The 16,002-nt window shown below is 41.2% G+C and overlaps 1 protein-coding gene across 3 annotated transcripts in view; it reads right to left on the reverse strand.

Moving 5' to 3' along the window:
* pcid2 (PCI domain containing 2) overlaps window positions 1-16,002 on the reverse strand; it is a 49,871-nt gene that overhangs the window by 1,569 nt on the left and 32,300 nt on the right. For all 3 annotated transcript variants that reach the window (XM_078559560.1, XM_078559558.1, XM_078559559.1), the window contains 8 exons: window positions 13,639-13,693; window positions 10,246-10,349; window positions 5,138-5,213; window positions 3,918-4,059; window positions 3,567-3,667; window positions 2,952-3,025; window positions 1,114-1,239; window positions 885-1,008 (listed from right to left, as the gene is read on the reverse strand). In XM_078559560.1, coding sequence (XP_078415686.1) covers window positions 885-1,008; window positions 1,114-1,239; window positions 2,952-3,025; window positions 3,567-3,667; window positions 3,918-4,059; window positions 5,138-5,213; window positions 10,246-10,349; window positions 13,639-13,693 — 802 coding nt within the window. The remainder of the gene's footprint in view (window positions 1-884; window positions 1,009-1,113; window positions 1,240-2,951; window positions 3,026-3,566; window positions 3,668-3,917; window positions 4,060-5,137; window positions 5,214-10,245; window positions 10,350-13,638; window positions 13,694-16,002) is intronic.

The following is a 16,002-nucleotide window of genomic DNA, read 5'->3' on the forward strand; positions in this document are numbered from 1 at the left end:
TGTGATACTGAACACTGGCTGGACCCCAAAACCATGATGCTTCTAGGTATGGGAGTTACCTATATTTCTTTCTTTTAGAAAATGCTAAACACATGAATATTTATATTGTTTAGAAGAAATGTGCTACAATTAAGAATTTATGAATCACAGAATCTTATAGTATAGGAGGAGGCCATTTAGCCCATCATGCCCCTGCCAGCTCTTGAAAAAGCTATCCAATTAACTCTATTCCCCCTGCATATTTAATGCACTTTTATCAAATCTAACAATGATAGTTAGAACATTTTGTAATCTATGGCCCAGAGCTTCCAATCTCCGGATGGTCATACCCCAAAGGTACCCCCCAAGATGTGCTACGGGATCCCTTGTAAGTGCCAACGCACTGACTATGCGGGAATTTCCTGTGAAGTTTAGACTTCCAATGGGCAATTCCCATGTGTCTGGAACCCTCCGAATTAGAGACTTTGATGGTTCCGACTCACTTAGCAGAATAGTTACTCAGGAAAAGTTAGGAGGGTTAAAACCAATTCTAACTTCTGGGTACCTATACCACTGACCCCCCTGATGACCCCCCCCCCCCCCCACACCACACCCCACCCACCACCCCCACCCCCCCAAACCCACCACTACTCCCCAACCCGACTACACCCCTACCCAACTAAACCCTCCCCCCATTCCACATTATGCTCCATATTCTGAGGAAGCCCAATTCAGAAGTCTGGGCAAGAAATATGGAGCTCCGGTGCAAGGGAAGTTAACAGAAGCGGAGTGGCAATCCAACAGTGATTGCCACTCCTCAGAAGATTCGGCCCTATATTTCCCTCATAAATTGAAAACGAGGGATTAGACGACAATATGCAATATCAAGATGGTCTAACACATACCATGTAGATGAGGTTTGCTAAAATACATTGAACTTCATCAATGTCAACACCCTCGACTTGCATGAAATTAAGAGCAACCAGGAAAGCATCGAGTGGCAGCTGGTGTGTCCTGAGCAGTAAATACCTAGAAGAACAGAATGAATTAAATATAAAATTGCTGGTTAATTAGGAAGTACTGTGACTGTTCACACATGACACAAACAGACAGCGAATCAAATTTTGCACTTACACTTTCTTGAAAAGATTTCTGTACGTGATGATTTTCAGTTTTTCAAGTATTAGAAAGATTCCACAGCGAATGAAGAAAGCCTCATGTTTTGCCAAAGCTTCATTTAGTAGAAGAAGGTTCCCTTCACTAATTAAACAAAAAAACAACAAAAGAAAATTAATAACAAGGAGACTACACATCAGAACTGGGTCCAAACAAACCTTTACTCAACCCATATATCAGCCCATCTCCAACCAATAAGAGTGACCATGTCCATTACTGGCTTGAAATTTGCTCAATGGGCTACACCATGTCCAGAATGATAACAATGATAATAAGAACAGTTTTTAATCATATAGCACCATTAACACTTAAAAACACCCAAGGGACTTTAGAGGGTGGAGAGGGTGCAATGGATGTTGAGTCATTGTCAGCATCTAGGAGAGGCAATGGGCTGCTTGGTTATCAAGGTGTGGGCTTTGAAAAAGATTCTAAAGGTAAAGAGAGGAAAGGAGAAAACAGCCCTCAGTGTCACAAATGACATCCTAGATGACTGAGCATTGCAAATTAGCCCTCCTTATCCATCTTGTTCTATCTGAGCCTTTGACAGGGTTGACCACAACATCCTTCTGAAACACCCCTCCTCCCTTGGTCGGATGGGTAGGATTGCCCTCACCTGATTCCATTCCTATTCGTTCAGTTGGAAGTCGGGCAATCTTCTGAAATGGCTTCTTGTCCCACTCCGGCATCATTACCTCTGGTGACGTCAAACATCTATCCTAGCCCCCACATCCACCATTTCTCATCTACATGCTGCCTCTCGCAACATCATCCAAAAGCTCATCAGGTTCCATTAGTACGCTAATGATGCCCAGCTCTACCATTCTCTCCCTTGACCCCTCTAGTGTCTCTGATTTCTCATGTTGCTTGTCTGACATCCAATATTGAATAAGCAAAAATTTATTACAATTAAATATTGGGAAGACTGCCAAAAACCCTGTGCCTGGTAAATGTCTGAGGTTAGACCAGACCTTTCCCAATATAGCATTCTATTTGACTGACATTTTGGGAATTAGAGTTCCAGATCTTCACTAGCCTTTGTGGGAAGAGTGCTTCCCGATTTCACCCAACACCACCCACAACACCCCACCCCGGCTCCCCACCCCTCGCCCCAGCCAAATGACCTAGCTCTAATTTTAAGGTTTTACCACCACTGTTCTGGACTCCCCTTACACAGAAAATGGTTTTCCTCTCTCTAACCAATTAAATTCTTTAATTATTTTAAACACCTCAATTACATCACACCTTAATCTTCTATATACAAAGGAATACAAGCTTGACTATGCAATTTTTCCTTATAATTTAACCCTTTCAACCTACATAAATCTGCACTGCACCTTCTCCAAGATCAATATAAAATTCCTGGGTCAAGGTGCTCAGAACTGAATGCTATACTCTAAATGGAGTCTGACCAGAGCTTCATAATTTTTGTGCTTTTGTACTGATGCATTTTTCAACAATACTAACATTCCTGGTTAGGGAAAGAACATTACATTGAAACTCCCTCACACTACCTTTGACGCATCTATTCCAAAGTACATTAGTGGTTATAACTGTCATAAGAATAAATTTGATTTCTATAATAAAATCTATACCAGAACCCAGGCTAGATAACTCAAGTGCCCAACAAAGCAAAGACAGTCAACCAGCAGGACTGCAGGTCTGAACATCAACTAAAATTTGCCAGTGAATTACTGAACAAATCAAGGAATCATCCTCCAGCACATTACCAGCTGGTATTAAATTCAAAGCCTACTAATTTACAAGGTTTCCTTTACAAATTATCATAAAATTCATACCCAACAGCTTTGGTGACATCAGAAAACTGCAAAAGGTCATATTTTCGTAAAAGCTGGACTGTTGGCATGTGGCCCTGTAAAATAAATGTATTGTGTTAAAAGAAAAGAAAGAAATGAAATAGAAAAAGGGAAGGAAAGAAGGATAGACTCGGGACATTCCAAGGCAGTTTATAGTTAATGAAGTACTTTGGAATTGTAGTCAGTGTTGTAATTTAGGAAACACAGCAGCCAATTTGCACATAGCAAACTCCCACAAACAGCAATGTGATGTGAATGACCAAATCATCTGTCTTTAAGTGATGTGGATTGAGGGATAAATATTGATCAGGACGCTGGGATAACTCCACTGCTCTTCTTTGAATAGTACCACGAGATCTTTCACATCCATCTGGTTGAATGCCTTATCCAAAAACAGCATTTCACAACTGCATTGGAGTGTCAGTCTAGGTTACACGCTCAAGCCTCTGCTATGTGGCTTGAACACAAAAAGTAGTGTCAAAAACTGCATTCCTCTCAACATCCAATATCAATGTTTTTTTCAAACAGTTGTTGTCTCCTAAGATGTAAATGCCTGGATACTAGTTTTATTATTGCTACACAATGTGGCTTACTTACAAGGAGCATCTTCACAGGTAGCAGGTAGATCAGAATCATCCGCTTGTTTTTCTGGCTGGACCTGTGGCAGTGTCGAAATGCAAATGATAGATATTCTTCAGCTGCAAAAAGAGGACAGAAAATTTATATAAATTTGGTCCATGTGTACTTCCTGGCCATTACATGCCAGATTTACGTTCTCTTTATATTTTGTGTGTTCTCCCTTTTGATGTACTTTACACAACTAATAAGATAATAGCTATAAGATAAATAAACACAACTTTGTTTTTGAATAGAGCAATCTAAAATGCCTGTAAACAGATACTGTAGAATAATAAGCCTACCCAGTACCGGGTTATAGGAGTGCCTCACCTTGCTTAAAATCACTGTCAAACATGGCTTTCCTCCCAACATAGTACTTGTATGTCACCCTTTGTGCCATGCTGTACTCATCCTTTAGACTGGAGCTGTCAATTGCTCTGATTAAGGGCTTACACAGATGGAGTTTATTGATCTGTTGGAAAATGGTTAGAATACCAAGTAATACCAAATACGAATTTCTAGTGGAGTTCAAATAATCCAGTTCTATTCCTATATATACACACAGAGCAGTCAGTCTCTTAGAGATATTGGCCTTGCTATCACCACCAATAAGTTATGGGTTAAAAAGTGAAATGCAGAAAACACAACATTAACCTGCCACCATTTTTACAGCACCACTGGAGCCATTAAATAATTAGGCCAGGGGATGACAGATACAGTTTAATGTAAATATGTACAAGTGATCAGAAGAGGAATAAAGTGTTGAATGGACTATTGTTGATTAACCTATGAGACCTGTCAGCGCAGTGCTTGACTGAGTAAACAAGGCAAGCCAGGTAAACATGTCCAATAACATGTGGACTAACACAATAGGTAATAATGTGTGAGCTGGTGCACGTACTCTGATGACAGCTCACATCCCACTGAGGCATTGGTCTTGATAGTAAACCCAACCCCAAATGCCTACGGGTGTGAAAGGGTTAACAACTCAAATATGGGAAACACACCCCCAACTTCTCACTCACTGTCTTTTGCAGTAGCAGATATCACAGTGTCACGAGTGTCTAGATGGAGACTGGGTGCTTACCTAACATTATTTAAATGAAGTTCCTAAAGGGCAATTAGAATCTCGATTTAAAATACATTGCTGTTGCTCGGATTCAGGAAAATTGGCAGTCAAAGGGAGGCTGATACTGTCAATTCCACAAGGCAAGTGCCTTTTCCGGCACTCCTTGTGGGCCAGGAGGAGGAGGAGTGGGCCCCCGGCCCCGCTTTGCGACCGCCCCTTACAGCCCTGATGGCTGATCTCAACACCGCCCCCATCTCCAAGAGTCCCTAGCCACTCTCAGTTATCGATCAAGATGTCAATATTAACAGGGGAATGGTAAGGAAGTCCTGTCATTAGATTGGGCAGGATCTCTACGTCCCCAGCCTTACTGGGTTCTTCAGCTATCTTCAACACTCCTTGCCTCCCTATTGATATTGGGGCAATTCAGTGAGTACTGGTTGTACAGTTACACAGCTGTAAATACAGGGATTTTTTTCCTTACCTTAAAGTATATTTTGAACAGCTGATTGATGAGAAATAACATTCCCCACTTCTTCGAGTCATCGATTCCAGCTCGGCTATTTTCAGAAGCAATGATAATATTCAGTAAAATCATTTTGATCATTTAAAAAAAAAGTAAAGCCAAAAAATTATCAATTAAAAAAAAATCAATAGATTATGAGAAGAGTCCCCTAACCAAAGTTCCCTTTCACTATCAGAATGACGACATATTTCTTCACTGTGCGTTATGTTCGGAGTAGAACATTACAATCAGCTCCTGCTTTGTAGAAGTTTAGATAAAAATAAAATTTGAGGACATTTTGCTGCTGTTTAATGAATTCAAAATCTGTGAAGCACAAACTGGAAGAGCTTCTTAGTCTACTCAAAATGGACAAAATGAAAAAGTGTACTTCTTCATTTAGACCTTGGAAAAGTACAAATGCCATTAAGCTGCATTTATCCATAATGAACTGTTCAGAGGATCTGGCTTGGGATTTTCCTCATCCATAAAAAGTGTTACAAGTGGAAGATTATATTAAAAATCCTCTCCCAAGGAAGTCAGACAGTGCGATGTGACACAGGAATCACAGAATTGTCATGGTAGAGAAGGCCATTCGGCCCATCATGTCTGAATCAGCTCACGAATGAGCATTATGACCTAGTGCCATTCTCCTGCCTTTTCCCTGCACATTGTTTCTATTCAAATAATCATCTAATACCCTCTTGAATGCCTCGATTGAACCTACCTCCACCACACTTCCAGGCAGTGCATTCCAAACCCGAACCACTCACTGTGTGAAAAAACTTTTTCTCGCATTGCATTTGCTTCTTTTGCAAATTACTTTAAATCTGTGCCCTCTCATTCTTGATCCTTTTATGAGAGCGGGAACAGTTTTTCCCTATCTAATCTGTCCAGCCCCCTCATGATTTTGAACACCTATATTAAATCTCTTAGCCTTCTTTTCTCCAAGGAGAACAGTCCCAACTACTCCAATCTATCTTCATAACTGAAGTTTCTCATCCCTTGAACCATTATTGTAAGCCTCTTCTGCACTCTCTCCAATGCATTCAGATCCTTCCTAAAGTGTGGCGCTCAAAACTGTACACAATATTCCAGCTGAGGTCTAACTAGTGTCCTATACAAGTTCAGCATAACCTCCTTGCTCTTGTATTCTATGCCACTATTAATAAAGCCTAGGATACTGTATGCTTTAATAACTGCCCTCTCCACCTGTCCTGCCGCCTTTAATGACTTATGCACATATAAACCCCGGTCCCTCTGCTCCTACACACCCTTTAGAGTTGTGCCCCTTATTTTATATTGTCTCTCCAGGTTCTTCCTATCAAATGGATCACCTCACACTTCTCTGTATTGAACTTCATCTACTGCCTACCTGCCCACTAACTTGTCTACGTCCTTTTGAAGTTCTATACTGTCCTTCTCACAGTTTACAATGTTTCCAAGTTTTGTAGCACCTGCAAACTTTGAAATTAGCCCCTGCACACCAAGATCTAGATCATTAATACAGATCAGGAAAAGCAAGAGCCCCAATACCAACCCCTGGGGAACTCCACGACAAACCTTACTCCAGTCTGGAAAATATCCATTAATCATTACCCGCTGTTTCTTATTACTCAGTCAATTTTATATCCACGTTGCTACTGTCCCTTTTATTCCATGAGCTATAACTTTTCTCACAAGTCTGTTGTGTGGCACTGTATCGAATGCCTTTTGGAAGTCCATGTACACCACATCAACAGCATTACCCTCATCAACCCTCTGTTACCTATTCAAAAAACTCCAGCAACTTAGTTAAACCCAATTTTCCCTGAAGAAATCCATGCTGGTTCTTCCTAATCAACCCACATTTTTCAATGTGATTATTAATTCTATCTCGAGTAATTGTTTCTAGAAGCTTCCCAGCCACCGAAGTCAAATTGACTGGTCTGTAATTGCTGGGCTTATCCTTACAGCCTTTTTTGAACAAGGACATAACGTTTGCAATTTTCCAGTCCTCTGGCACCTCCCCTGAGTCTAGAGAAGACCGAAAGATTATAGCCAGTGCCCCAGCAATTTCCACTCTCACTTCCTTCAATATCCTTAGATGCATCTCATCTGGTCCTGGTGCCCTCTCAACTGTAAGTACCTACAGTTTATCCAATACCCCCTCCTGAACAATTTTGAACCTTCTAGTGACAGAGTTTACTCTGTCACTATGGCCTGAGTAGCATCTGCTTCCTAGATAAAGACAGATGTAAAGTATTCATTTAACACCTCAGCCATGCCCCCTTCCTCCATGTGTAAGTCACCTTTTTGGTCCCTAATCAGCCTTACTCCTCCTTTTACCACTCTCTTACTATTACTGTGCCTAAAGATGACTTTGGGATTCCCCTTTATATTGGCTGCCAATTTTTTCTCATAAACCCTCTTCGCTTCTCTTATTTTCTTTTTCCCCTCCCCTCTGAACCTTCTGTATTCAGCCTGGTTCTCAATTGTATTTTCATCTGACACCTGTCATTAGCACAATTTTTCTTCTTTATCTTAATTTTCTATTTCTTTTTTCATGCAGGGAGCTCTGGATTTGTTTGACCTATCTTTCCCTTTTGAGGGAATATATCTTGACTGTGCCCGAACCATTTCTTCTTTGAAGGTGGCCATTGTTTAGCTACAGTTTTTCCCATGAACCTTTGGTTCTAGTGTATCCGGCCGAGCTCCATCTTGCTCCATTGAAGTTGGCTCTACCCCAGTTAATTATTTTTACTTTTGATTATCCATTGTCCTTTTCTACCATCATCCTACTCCTTATGATACAATGATCACCTAAATGTTCCCCCACTGACACTTGATCTACTTGGTCCACCTCAATTCCAAGAACCAGGTCTAGCAGTGCCTCCTTTCTTGTTGGACTGGACATGTACTGCTGTAGAAAATTATCCTGAACACAATGCTTTCCCCTCTCTGCCCTTTACACTACCTCTATCCCAATCTATATTCAAGTAATTAAAGTCCCCACTAAGACTGAGCTGACAAACCATTTCTTTTAAAAAAGAATGCAGAAATGTCAGTCAACATCATATTGGGGGCTGCTTACAATGTGGGGCAGAACCGTAGCCATGGGAGACGGCATCAGGGAAGGGGCATACTTTAGCTGTTCCAAGATGCAAAGCATTGAGACCAACAAGAAAGCTCAGCTGTAACTAGGCCACAGTCCCTACCTGCTTTGGAGATCATTAATAGATGACTCATAAGTTAGTAAAACAGATAGGTAAGTTTAATTATGACAGAAAAACATGACAGGCAATGTGACACTTATAGTTAGTGTGCCATACACAAGACTGTAGCAGGGGGGGTGAGAAACCATCATAGCAGCTTAACCTGCAGATAATTTTTTGTTTTTTTAATTCATTTACACAATGTTGGCTTTATTGGCTGGGCCAACTCTTATTGCCCATCCCTAACTGTCCTTGAGGAGGTGGTGGTGAGCTGCCTTCTGGAACCCTGTGGTGTAGATACACCCACAGTGCTGTTAGGGAGGGAGTTCAAGGATTTTGACCCAGTGACAGTGAAGGAACATTGGTATATTTCCAAGTCAGAACGGTGAGAGGCTTGGAGGGGAACTTGGAAGTGGTGGTGTTCCCATCTATCTGCTGCCCTTGTCCTCCTAGATGGTAGTGGTTGTGGGTTTGGGAGGTGCTATCTAAGGAACCTTGGTGAGTTTCTGCAGTGCATCTTGTAGGTGATACATACTACTGCCACTGTTCATCTATGGTGGAGGGAGTGAATGTTTGTGGAAGGGGTGCCTATCAAGCGGGCTTTGTCCTGAATGGTGTCAAGCTTCTGGAGTGTTGTTGGAGCTGCACTCATCCAGGCAAGTGGAGACGATTCCATCACACTCCTGACTTGTGCCTTCTAGATGGTGGACAGGCTTTGAAGAGTCAGGAGGTGAGTTACTCACCGCAGGATTCCTAGCCTCTAATCTGCTCGTGTAGCTACAGTATTTATATGGCTAGTCCAGTTCAGGTTCCGGTCAATGGTAATCTCCAGGATGTTGATAGTGGGGGATTCAGTGATGGTAATGCCATTGAACGTCAAGGGCCGATGGTTAGATTCTGTCTTGTTGGGAGATGGTCATTGCCTGGCACTTGTATGGTGCGAATGTTACTTGCCACTTATCAGCCCAAGCCTGGATATTGTCCAGGTTTTGCTGTATTTGGACATGGGAAACATTTATTCACCATTCATTTTGTACACAATGAAAGCAAAAAATAGTGCCTTAAAAAGAAACGGTGACAACGGCGAGATTACAGTCAAAAACAGGCACATGAAATGTTACTATCAAGCAGGAGTTCCAAACTACAGTCTATGGACCTCATACAGCCCATAAAGGTCAGACAACTTATTATTACTTGCACTTGTGTTTGCCTTTCCTAAATTGTGTGGACCTGGATGTCTGGAGAGGTTTGTTGGCTGGAACTTCTCCCCCACCCCATTCAAATAAATCCTAAATCAGAACCCCAAGGTCCTTTAGTATCAACAGCTTGGGAAATAGGAAAATTAACAGAAAATGGATTTAAACTTTGTCCTAACACTCCATGATATACACCTATCCTTTGTAGATGTTGCAACACTCAATGGCACACACCAGTCCTTTTTACATGTCTTTGGCACTCCATGCTATGCACCTATTCCTTGTATATGCCCACTAAATTCCATGCTATGTACCTATCCTTTGTACATCCCTGACACACCGTGCTACACACCTTCTCCATGTTACACACTTACGTGGCCCATGAAGACAGAACATTTGGGAATCGCTGGTCTGAAGATTTAACCATGGAATTCTGAAATCCGAAGCAGTTCCATGTTAGATTTAGTGCTCTAAGAGCACCGGGTGTGGCTGTGAAACTGTAGCCCTGTCCTCAGTTATGCAAATCAGATAAATTTGCACTATTTCTTGTTTGCTGTTAGTTACGATTTTAAAAAATTTGACTAATTACAGAAAATTTCTTACCATAGGAGGGCATGGGAGTTAGTTTTAAATCCTGGGCTGAAGTAGTACCGTACCTAGTGTCAATATAATGATAAAAACAAGCTGTTAAAACACCTACTTGTCACTGGCACAGACCCGGAAACAACTCATCAGTAGTTCAGCAGCTTTTTCCAACATATCTCCAATCTTGCCCTTTCCTTTCTTCCCGAGCTGTTGGTCAGCCTGGTCACAAAATGGGGTGGGGAGAGGAAATAAAAATCATGTTAATAGTTTCTGATGATACATCTCTGGTTATCATTGCACTTGTACTAAATCTGTGGCCTCCATTGCAGTGCAATACTTTTTCATTGGACACTTTTAAGTGTTGCAAGCTAACTCTTGTGCACACGATCTGGTTTCACACAACTAACAGAGGCTTTTATCAGCCAAGCCGGACTACTGTATTCAGCACTGGGTGTCAATGACTTTCATCATGCAACTCAAACTTTAATAGCATGGACTAAACAGAAAGCATACAAATAGAAACAATTCAATGACCAGGATCAATCTGAAGGAGCAGAGATAGTTGATGAAGAGAATGTGGTGCATGTTGTCTACATGGCTTTTAAGGAAGTGTTGACAAACTGCCACATGAAAGGCTGTTTAACAAAATTAAGGCTCAAGGAATCGGAGGATGGGTCAGCTTAGATTAAAAAAAAATGGGCTTATAGACAGAAAACAGCAAGCTGTGGTAAATGGTTGTTTTTCAGACTGGAGGGCGGTAGACAATGGTGTTCCCAAAGAGTCAGTGCTAAGGCCACTGTTTTTTTTGATATATAAACAACTTGGATATTGGCATATAGAGCAAAATTTCAAAATCTGCTGATGGTACTAAACTTGGAAGTGTTGGCAAACAGTGAGAATGACACCAACAGATAGGCTAGCAGAATGGGCAGACAAGTGGCAGATGGAATTTAGAATCAGAGAATTGTTACAGCACATAAGGAGGCTATTCGGCCTCTCGTGTCCATGTGGATCCTTTGAAGGAGTAATTGAATGACTGCCACTCTCCTATCTTTTCCCCACAACCCTGCACTTTTTTCCTTTTCAAATAATGATCCAATTCCCTTTTAAAAGCCTCAATTGGCCCTGCATCCACTACATTATACGTCAGTACATTCCAGATCCTAACCACTTGATGCATTGAAAGAGTTTTTCCTCATGTCCATTTTCTCCATTTTACCAATCACCTTAAATCTGTGCCCTCTGGTTCTCGATCCTTCCACCAATGGAAACAGTTTATCCCTATCTACTCTGTCCAGGCCCCTCGTGATTTTGAATACTATCAAATCTTCTTTCAACCTCCTCTTCTCCAAGGAGAAGATCAGTCCCAACTTCTCCAGTCTTTCTAAGTAACTGAAGTTCTTCATCACTGGAACCATTCTCGTGAATATTTTCTGCACTCTCTCTCATGCCTTCACGACCTTCATAAAGTGTAGTGCTCAGACTGGATGCAATAGATCAGTTGAGGCTAAACCAGTGTTTTATACAGGTTTAATATAGCTTCCTTGCTTTTGTACTCTATACCCCTACAAATAAAGCCTAGGATGCCATGTGCTTTATTAACCACACTCTCAATCTGTCTTGCCACCTTCAAAGATATGCACATATACACCTTTTGCTCCTGCAAGCCCTTGAAAATTGTACCCTTTATTTTATATTATCTCTCTCTCTCGCTCCATTCTTCCTACCAAAATGAATCACTTCACACTTCTCTGCATTAAATTTCATACTTCGCTTGTCTGCGCATTCCACCAACCTGTCTATGTCCTTTTGAAGTTTTACACTATCCTCCTCATGGTTCATCTCCAAATTTTGAAATTTATATCCATCAGGAGTCCTAACACTGATCACTGGGAACTCCACCACAAACCTTCCACCACTTCGACATCAACCATTCACCACTAATCTTTATTTCTTGTCACTCGACCAATTTTGTATCCATGTTGTTACTGTCCTTTTTATTCTATGAGCTCCAACTTTGCACATAAGTCTGTTATGTGGCACTTTATCAAATGCTTTTTGGAAGTCCACATACATTACATCAACAGCATTATCTTCATCAACCCTCTTTGTTAGCTCATCAAAAAATTCAAGCAAGCTAGTTAAACATAATTTGCTGTATTTTCTTAATTAACCCGCATAGAGAGAAGTGTGAGGTGGCAGAAGTAATAGGGAGATTCTATATATACATAACAGCACAGTTCGAAAGACTGTGCAGAGATAGAGGAACCGTGGTTTGTTGGAGGGTGGGAAGACATATTGATGTCAGCAAAGCTTAAGGGATACTGGGCTACATAAACAGGAGTATTGAGTACAAAAGCAGGGAAGTTATGCTGAACATTTATAAAGCTCTAGACTATTGTGTCCAGTTCTAGTCAACATGCTTTAAGAAGAATGTGAAGGTCCTTGTGAGGGTGCAGAGTAGAATTACCAGAATGGCTCCATGGATAAAGGGAATTTAGCTACAAGGCCAGGTTGAAGAAGTTGGGGTTGCTTTCCTCGGAGCAAGGGAGAGTTGATAGAGGTGTACAATATTATGCAGGTTTAAATATGGTAAACAAAGAAAAAGATGTTCCCATTAGTTGATCGTACAAGGACTAGAGGAACCAGATTTAAGACTTTGGGCAAGAGATATGGGGGGGGGATGGGAAAGAGGTGTGAGGTATTGCTGAGAAGAGAGGCATGCTGCAGAAGCTTTTTGCCTTATACTCATCAGGACAAGTGCAAGAAAGCCAAATTTCAAACAATCACGAGAATTTATACGACAGGTGAAAAAGGGTACTGATTGGTTGGCAAGTCAACTATGATTGGCTGAGACGTTCCCACTAAGAAAGCAACGGAAAACTATAGGTTCCCTATGTTTCCAGGTTTTTCAAAAAAATTCGCAAGGCTCAAATATATTCCTTTTGTTTGCAAAGAACAGATCCCTGTGTATGACTGTATGTTACTTCTAGAAAGCGTAAATGAGTCAAGTTAAGAGCTTGACTGATTATTTTAAATTGGTTGTTAGTATAGCTATTAGTGCACTCAGAATTATTCAGCAAGTGCTGCCCAATTGCATCTAACAGTAGACATTTTGTTTTGGGTTTTGCAACTGCGGGCAGCTTGAGTATAGTCTGTACTCTGCATGTTACAAAGACCAGAGGAACATCTGGTTTGATTCAATCAGCCAATCGTCGGGAAGTACGGCCTACGAACCTGGCATCACACTGGCACTGAAACTCATACGTGATGTTGCTTAATTGTGTACTAGGCAGAATGTCTTTCTGGACTGATAGAATGCTGCTATTAGTGGAAAATACCACTGAATAGTCGTGGCATGAAACGGCTTGTTAAACCTGTTTGAAGTACTTTACCTTTTCAGTGTAATTTGAGGTTGACTGGACACTTTTCCAGTTTGGAAGTGACAGCCATTGGTCCATTTGCTAATAAGCATTTAATAGATTCCCATAAACAGAGCAATACTCACATTATTTGCAAAGATCCGCAGATCCAGGGCTACTGCATACATAATTGGTAGAGCCCTGATTGTGACAAAACACAGATGCATCAAAATTAAAAACTACACTGTACCTAAAAATCAATTTATATTTCTGTTCTTTCATAGACATTCATAGTCTCTAATAAGCTCCTAGATCTCTTTACCACCTTACGGAGTTTTTTAAAGTTTACTGGAAGACATGAAAACATCAAAGCAAACCAACATTTCTCCTACTGCTTCACTGTAAGATTTAATCATCAATTTTGAAAAATAATGGACAGGAACGTGAAGGAGTTAAACCTTTCCATTGGAGTACATAGTTACAATGAGACTGTATAGTGTGTCATTTGGCATATAATGACTATAACTGCAAGGGCATCACAGTAGAAAACAACTGTGTCAGAATGCTCCAATTCCCCACAATTTCTGTTGTGCTGCATTAGGGACATCAGGTCACTTACATGATCATAAAGGCCATGGAAGAGGTTTGAGACAGGTTCAAGGAATTCAGCCAGCACCCTCAACAGGTTCACATCCCCTCCCTAGAATTTGGCATAAAGTCACAAAACACAGCATGCTCACTTTAGTTGGTAGCTTCATTGCCCCAATCGACATTGTTGCTAACTGCTTTTATTCCATTTATGGTAAGTTCATCTGGACTCCACTGCTGCCAAGTTTCCTAAGTGTTGGATTCCCTCAGTTAATGCAAACAGTAGAGTGATATTTCCTTCTTCAGCAAAAATCTCCTTCCAAATTGCTCTGCAGTGGAATTGGTTCACATTGTAAGAACGTGAAGCTTCTCATCAGCCTAGCACAATCACAGATTGTAACCAACAGGTTCAGCATCACGGAAATTTACAGCATCATCAGCATGAAGGCTACCAACCAGTACAGCACAGAATGCACATGACTTCTCAAGCTTCTAGTTAAGCTGGTTAGGTTTGTTAGCAAAAGTAGTTATTTTCACCTTACAGCAATTCAGACAGCTGTGTGCAGGCTCATTGCTCAGGACTGGGGCGGGTTTCTTCCTGTGCTGAAGGCTGAGTTCTGGATTGCATTTCCACAACTACAGGGAGCTAGCTGTTTCACATTGCCAATATGCAGTAGTAACACAAGTGGTATTCTCCACGAACAGAATGCTGCTGTCAAGCCAAAAAGACATTCTGCTTGCTATACAACTGAGTAATGTGGTAAATGAATTGCAGTGCCGATGTGATGCCAGGTATGTCAGCCGTTCGTCGCAATGATTGCTGGATCGTATCAAACAACATACCCCTTCGGCTGCTCAGAACAGGCATACAGACCATACTCAACCAGCCCGTGGTTGCAAAGCTCAGAACATCAGTATCCAACATTAGATGTGATTCAGTGATTGGACAGTACTTACTGAACAATCCCAAGCGTGCTAAAAATTACACTAACAACCAAGTTAAGATTATCAGTCGGCTCACAACGTGGCTCGCTTGTGCTTGCTAGAAGCTACATATATTCAGACGCAGGCCCTGTCATCTGCAAACAGAAAGAATATGTCTAGACATTGCACCTTTTCCCATTAAACAAAAGCATGGGGACAATTGTTCCCTGGTGCATTCCTCATGGCAACACCTCGACCACAGTCCACTTGCCAAACAATTAGGACCCTTTTCCATGCAGTATAACTTCTTGTTCCCTTTCAAATTTGGTATTCTTGCACCTGTCCTGATGTGTGCAAGATGAAAAGCTTCCAAAGCATTTATTTTTTGCAGAAATTACATTCTGTTTATCAGGCAGGTTTCACACACTTCAATGTAGCAGGGGATTGTTGATTGATCAATGATTGGACAATGGCTGATATCTTGCATCACATCACTGTTACTCCTTCAGCTTTACTCTCCTACTAAAGGTTCTTAAAATTTAGTTTGCCATTTCCAGATTGTTAGTAAAACAGACTGGTCTCAGCATAGTTCAAAAAAGAAAAAAGTTGTGCATTTATATAAAGTTTATCACCTCAAGACATCCTAAGGCAGCTCAAAGCCAATTAAGTATTTTTGAAGTATAATCAGCTTTAATATAGGGAAACACAGCAGCCAAAGTGCACATAGCAGGATCCCACAAACGGTAATGAGATAATGAGCAGATAATGAGATAATGAGCAGACTCTGCGACACATCAGGGAGTGGGAATGTTACCTGGCTGCTTTGTACAAGGAGGCAGTCACACCACTTAGCACAGGGTCTTCTGATTTGGTCAGTGGTCAGGGAAAGGAGGGTATGACTGCAAGTGAGGCAAGTAAGGGGACCCAGCGGGCCGGAGTAAAAGAGCGTGAGCCTTTGCAATTGTCCAATAGGTTTGAGGGTGTCTCAGCTTGTTTGG

Source organism: Cetorhinus maximus, chromosome 16 (genome assembly GCF_964194155.1).
Source record: "Cetorhinus maximus chromosome 16, sCetMax3.hap1.1, whole genome shotgun sequence".
NCBI lineage: Eukaryota > Metazoa > Chordata > Chondrichthyes > Lamniformes > Cetorhinidae > Cetorhinus > Cetorhinus maximus.